At 34.8% G+C, this 5,998-nt stretch overlaps 1 protein-coding gene across 2 annotated transcripts; it reads right to left on the bottom strand.

Annotated features, from left to right (window-relative positions):
* Positions 1–1,061: 1,061 nt before the first annotated feature.
* On the bottom strand, positions 1,062–4,939 carry si:dkeyp-59c12.1 (Ras-related and estrogen-regulated growth inhibitor-like protein). 2 transcript variants are annotated; one of them, XM_051134384.1, is made up of 4 exons: positions 4,831–4,939; positions 4,652–4,705; positions 4,484–4,560; positions 1,062–3,723 (listed from the first exon to the last, which is right to left on the bottom strand). In XM_051134384.1, exons 1-4 carry the CDS (start codon positions 4,901–4,903, stop codon positions 3,295–3,297), a joined length of 633 nt encoding a protein of 210 aa, XP_050990341.1. In that variant the 5' UTR covers positions 4,904–4,939; the 3' UTR covers positions 1,062–3,294. The 2 variants fall into 2 exon arrangements, with proteins under 2 accessions (XP_050990341.1, XP_050990342.1); XM_051134385.1 differs by having other exon boundaries at positions 1,062–3,720.
* Between the last annotated feature and the right edge of the window lie 1,059 nt (positions 4,940–5,998).

The raw sequence follows: 5,998 nt of genomic DNA, 5'->3' as shown, positions 1-5,998 counted from the left end.
TTGCAATTTCAAGTAATAAAGTCAGAAATGCAACATATAAACTCATAATTCTGACTTTTTCTTGAAATTGCCAGTTAAAATCTCAATTCTGACCTTTTTTCAAAATTGCGTGACATAAACTCAATTAAAATATCACAATTCTGACCTTTTTCTCAGAATAGCGTCATAAAAACTCATAATTCTTTTTTTTTTTTTCTCGCAATTGCGAGTTTATAACTCATTCTGACTTTTTTCTCAGAATTGCGAGATATAAATTGTGAGATATAAAGTCCAGACGCGAGAAAAAACTGATATACTCGTAATTGGTAAAAAGATGCAAGTACAGGCTTCCAAGGATGCAAAACTTGACACTCAGTAACCTACACGTAATTATACATATAGAGGCTATAGAGTCTTGTCTATAATAAAGCAAGTTATTTTACGGTGCATAAAATACACTTTATTGTTCAAAAGTTTGGGGTAGGGAGATGAGATTGAGATGGCAAAGCTTAAGTTTCAGCATTATTACTCTAGTCTTTAGTCTCACATGATCCTTTAGAAAGTCTTACTGACCCCAAAATTTTGGTCACTAGTGTAGTTTGGTAAAAAAAAAAAGTGCAGATTTAGAAATTGTGGCATGACTTCAGTAGAATAAAATGTGTGCTAGAGAAATCACCAAGTTACAGTTATCTTACATTATTTGTGATTGATTATATAATAGTAACTAAATCTCATTAATGACACAAATCTCTTAGACAGCAAATCTCATTAATGACACAGGTCTACTTTTCAATAATATTTTATTGTATTAACAGTCACACCAATACACTTTCTCCTTAAGACGTCCCTTGAAAAACCAAGATGTGAAAAATGAGATTTGATCATTACACAACAGGTTCATTAGAAAAGACTGCACAGTTATGACATCACAAAGAGCTGATCAAAATGTTTACATGCACTTTTAATTCCTGTTTACATGCACTTGTAATGCCTGATTGTGGTTTATTAATATATAATAATATGAATTTTTGTTTAGATTGTTAAAAAATAAATACACATGTACATAAACTGTCAGCTGTACACCATGTATTCATTGCATTTGTTTCCCTTTAAACTTCTATCTGGAATCTTTCATCAACCACAGTTAACATTAACAACCTGATTTTGGTTTAACAATGTATTCAATACAAATACAACATATTCATTTTCTGATTGTAACATTGCACTGTAAAATGGCACACAGGGGAAGAGTTCCTTTGATTGTTAGCTCTATAGCACAAGAATTATTAAACAATGTGGTCGAGAAACCAATACACACTCTTCATAAAGCACTTGAACAGCCTCAGAAATGAAGCTGGGGAAAAAAAACACAGATGCAATCATCAAACAGTCCATTGTAATTAAACTCCAAGACAGCCTTGAGCTGGTAACAGCTCCTTGAATGATAATACCTGATACTTTTGGAGACTTTTGTTTTGATTAATGTAGCAAAATACAATGTTGTATTGCGTCAGCTTATATTTTTAGGCCACGGCGCATCAGCACTGACTCATGAAAGATTCCCACGGCCGTCATCACCACAGTGTTTACCTTCTTCCAACGTTCATGATTATTTGCAGAAGCACTGAAATCTTTCCTGTTCAAAAGGAATAGTTCACCCAACAAAGAAAATTAGCTGAAAATGTACTCGCCCTCAGGCCAGCCAAGATGTAGATGAGTTTGTTTCTAAACAGATTTAGAGAAATATAAACTCGCAATTCAGACTTTTTTTCTCAGAATTCTGAGTTTATATCTGCAATTCTGATTTTCTTTGCAATTGCGAGTTTATATCTCACAATTCTGACTTTTTTTTCGCAATTGTGAGTTTATATTTTGCAATTCTGACTTTCTTTGCAAATGCGAGTTTATATCTCGCAATTCTAACTTTTTTCTCTCAATTGCGAATTTATATCTCACAATTATTACTTTTTCCTTAGAATTGTGAGAGATAAACTCACAATTCTAAATTTTTTCTCACAATTGGGAATTTATCTCAATTCTGACTTTTTTCTCAGAATTTCAAGTTTATATCTCGCTATTCTGAATTTCTTTGCATTAGTGAGTTTAAATCTCGCAATTCTGACTTTTTTCTCAGAACTGCGTGATATAAACTAGCAATTCTGACTTTTTCCACAATTGCGAGTTTATATCTCGTAATTCCAACTTTTTACTGAGAATTGATATGAACTCGCAATTCAGAATTTTTTTTTAGAATTTCGAGTCTGTATCTTGCAATTCTGACTTTTTTTGCAACTGCGAATTTATATCTCGCAATTCTGACTTTTTCCTTAGAATTACGAGATATAAACAATTCTGAGAAATGAAGTCAGAATTGTGAGATAAAAACGCAGAATTTTCTGAGTATGTATATCAATTTAGTTTTTTTTCTTGCAATTGCGAGTTAATATCTCAATTCTGTTTTTGTTTTTTTCGTAGAATTGCGTGATATACGTCAACTTACAATTGCGAGTCATAAAGTCACAAAGATTTTTTTCTCAGAATTCCCAGTTTGTATCTTGCAATTCAGACTTTTTTCGCAATTGCGAGTTTATATCGCGCAATTCTGACTTTTTTACTAAGAACTGCGAGATATAAACTTTGAACAAATTTAGCATCACATCACCTCCGCACCTGTGCAGTGAATGGGTGCCGTCAGAATGAGAGTTCAAACATTTGATAAAAACATCACAATAATCCATAGGTAATCAACACAACTGCAGCCATCAATTCACATTTTGTGAAGTCCAAACAGTCCAAAGCAGTTGTTTATGTGGATTACTTGTTTTTATCAGCTCTCATTCTGACGGCACCCATTCACTCCAGAGGATCCATTGGTGAACAAATACTACATTTCTGTAAATCTGTGCAGATGAAGAAACAAACTCATCTTCATCTCGGATGGCCTGAGTAAATTTTCAGAAAATTGAAATTTTTAGCTGATCTATTCCTTTTAAAGTAAGCAAAGGAGGTTAAATTACATATTTATCCTCATACAATGGAATATTCACTCCACTTATGATTGATATAATCTGCTGCCACATCACATCTTAAGCATTTTATTGAGAACTCTATGATTTCAATGTTCTCAAAGGAAGCCATCACCTCAGCAGACATACTAGGGCAATCTCTTGGCTGCCCACGCAGAAGATCCAGCTGTAGTCACACGAGCGATTCCAGACTCTCATGCAAGCCACAGCAATAGCTCGTCCCTCTCAGTGGGTCTAAAATAGGTCACATCAGACCACATAAGCTTTATTTCCAGAGCTCCCATCAGCTTCACAGCGAATCTGTTCGCCTGCGGGCGAACACTGCAGACATGCTCTTCACAATGCCCTTGATCCCTGCTAACTTTTTTACAGACACCCTGGACTCCCTGATGCGATCCACCAGCCCATGGAAAACCATGAGGACACTGTGGTAGTTCTCAGCTGCCGAGACCTCATAAAACTGACAGTCTGCAGAGAGCGCAAGCAGCCTGCCCTCTTCGCTGAGGACCGTACGGCGATGGTGCAGGTCCCTCTTGTTTCCCACAATAACTATGGGCATCTTCTCAAAGCCCAGAAAGTCCTTAGTGGTTTTGATTATTTGAATGAGTCTGGAAACCGCGTTGAAACTGGCTCGGTCACAGATGCTGTAGACCAGCACAAAGCCATCTGCCCACTGGACTCTTTTCTCACACATCAAGGACTCGGAAGACAGATCCTGCTGAGAAGACGACCACTGTGTATTTATTTAACATTTCAGATGGTGTATTTAATATTTGTTATTGACTACAGAACATTTTATAAATGTGACCCTGGACCACAAAACCAGTCTTAAGTTGCTGGGGAATATTTGTAGCAATAGCCAAAAATACATTGTATGGGTTAAAATTATTGATTTTTGTTTTATGCCAAAAATCATTAGGATATTAAGTAAACATCATGTTCCATGAAGATATTTTGTAAAATTCCTACTGTAAATATATCAAAACTTAATTTTTGATTAGTAATATGCAATGTTAAGAACTTTATATGGACAACTTTAAAGGTGATTTTCTCAATATTTTAATTATTTTGCACCCTCAGATTCCAGATATTCAAATAGTTGTATCTCGACCAAATATTGTTCTATCATAGCAAACCATACATCGATGGAAAGCTTATTTAATCAGCTTTCAGATGATGTATAAATCTCAATTTGGAAAATCTGACCCTTATGACTGGTTTTGTGGTCCAGGGTCACAAATATGCAGAACACATGAAACCAGCCTAAGCTGGTTTGATGGTCTTTGCTGAATTAAGATAGTCTTCTAGCCTGCACAAGTTTACAAATTCTTGTCCAAATACCTTATAAATCTAGCAAACCAGACCAGGGGTATTTCAATATAATTCAATAAAAATTACATAATGTTAATAAAATGTTAAAATAGTTCACAAGAAGTTAACAAAACAGCCTGAATTTTACAAATGAAACACTGAATCACCTGTGAATATGGTGCATCCCATATATTTAAAGTCTGCTCTCGTCCATCCACAACAACATTGTGAGTGTAAAGGGACTCTGTGGAGAAACCAGCCTATCAGTTATTGTGAAATGTAAAAACATTAAGGAAAACTTATGAAATTATGAATCAGTCAGTTAAAAGACATACCGATATCCCCATATTCCCCGATGAATCTTCGAGTCAGGAATCGGACAATAAGTGCTGCAATAAACAAGTCATATGAGCACAGGGCAAGATGTTCATAAAGTTACAAAAGATGTCTTAAGAAGAAATAAATGCATTTTATGCACATATATCATGGTATATCTTCTAAAAAATAAACTTACCAGATTTTCCCACATTGTCTGTGCCGAGTACCACGACGTTTGCATCCATTCTCTGTCCGTTTAGTCTAGTCATGTCCTTTAGAGAGATGCTGCGAGTGATCTATCGCGTGTCCGCAGTAGTCAACAAAGTTAAAGAGAAGGCGGAGCTTAGACGTGCTCGCTCCCGTGACGCTGGTGTGCTTGCCGGTGAGTTTCATGAACTGCAAAAAGCAGATAACTCAAAACAATCACAACAGATATTGAATGTCCGTTGGCTTAAAAGACATAAAAGGTTTGTATGTTTGTAACCAGCATTTAATTACAATACTTTGCTTAAAGAAGACTGCGAATACTGTATTTGTAGCATTGTTTACATTGATTGTTCAGACGTTGAACCAGTTTAAGACCACAAGGTGGTGTGAGTAGGCTACTACAGGTTAGAAAATGATTGCTTCTGCTTTTAATGTGAAAAAAACATGGTAGGTTTTTCTATATAAACTATATACAGTATATTTTGAAGTAAAAAGTAGATTTTTTTAAATTGTTTTGTATATTTGTTTCAAACCGTCTTGTTCAGTTATGAATTATAATAACGTTTGTGTTTTTTAAAAATGTAAATAACATTATTTGTTGCTAGTTATAGTACGGTAGCTATCCACCTTATTTTTCCCGTAAAACTGGGAGCGGCCGTTTGTAAATTTTATAGTTTTGGCTTCCGGTCTCATCCATGTCCAGCTTTTTTTTTTTTTTTTTTTTTTTTTTTTTTTTTTTTTTTTGAGCTATAAAATTGGTGTGTCTTACCATATTTTAATTATAAACACACTGGTCTGATGTACAAACAGCTTTACCATAATATGCATATTGTTATTCTTACTTCTGGGTTGAAGAATAAGTTGGATAGTAAAGTAAATAAAAAGTGAATGCGATAAAACCAAACTTCTATGCTGCTAGGGACTTGCTCTATGGTTAATGAACTGTATTTGTTTTTCCTGGATAATTATTGAAATGTTCAGTAGCATATTATAGAGGGTTTGCACTTACGTCACGATTTGGTCAGTTAAGGATGTGCGACCACATTAGTGATATTCAGATGTAAACAACAGCATGGATTACATGGTTAATGTACTACTGAAAACATTATTCTGCTTATTTATGATGTCTAAACCACAGAATAAATGTGTGGAAGCAG

Source organism: Labeo rohita, chromosome 18, assembly GCF_022985175.1.
Source record: "Labeo rohita strain BAU-BD-2019 chromosome 18, IGBB_LRoh.1.0, whole genome shotgun sequence".
Classification (NCBI taxonomy): Eukaryota; Metazoa; Chordata; class Actinopteri; order Cypriniformes; family Cyprinidae; genus Labeo; species Labeo rohita.
Note: the sequence above shows the minus strand (reverse complement) of the source record. Positions and strands in the feature narration are given on the sequence as shown.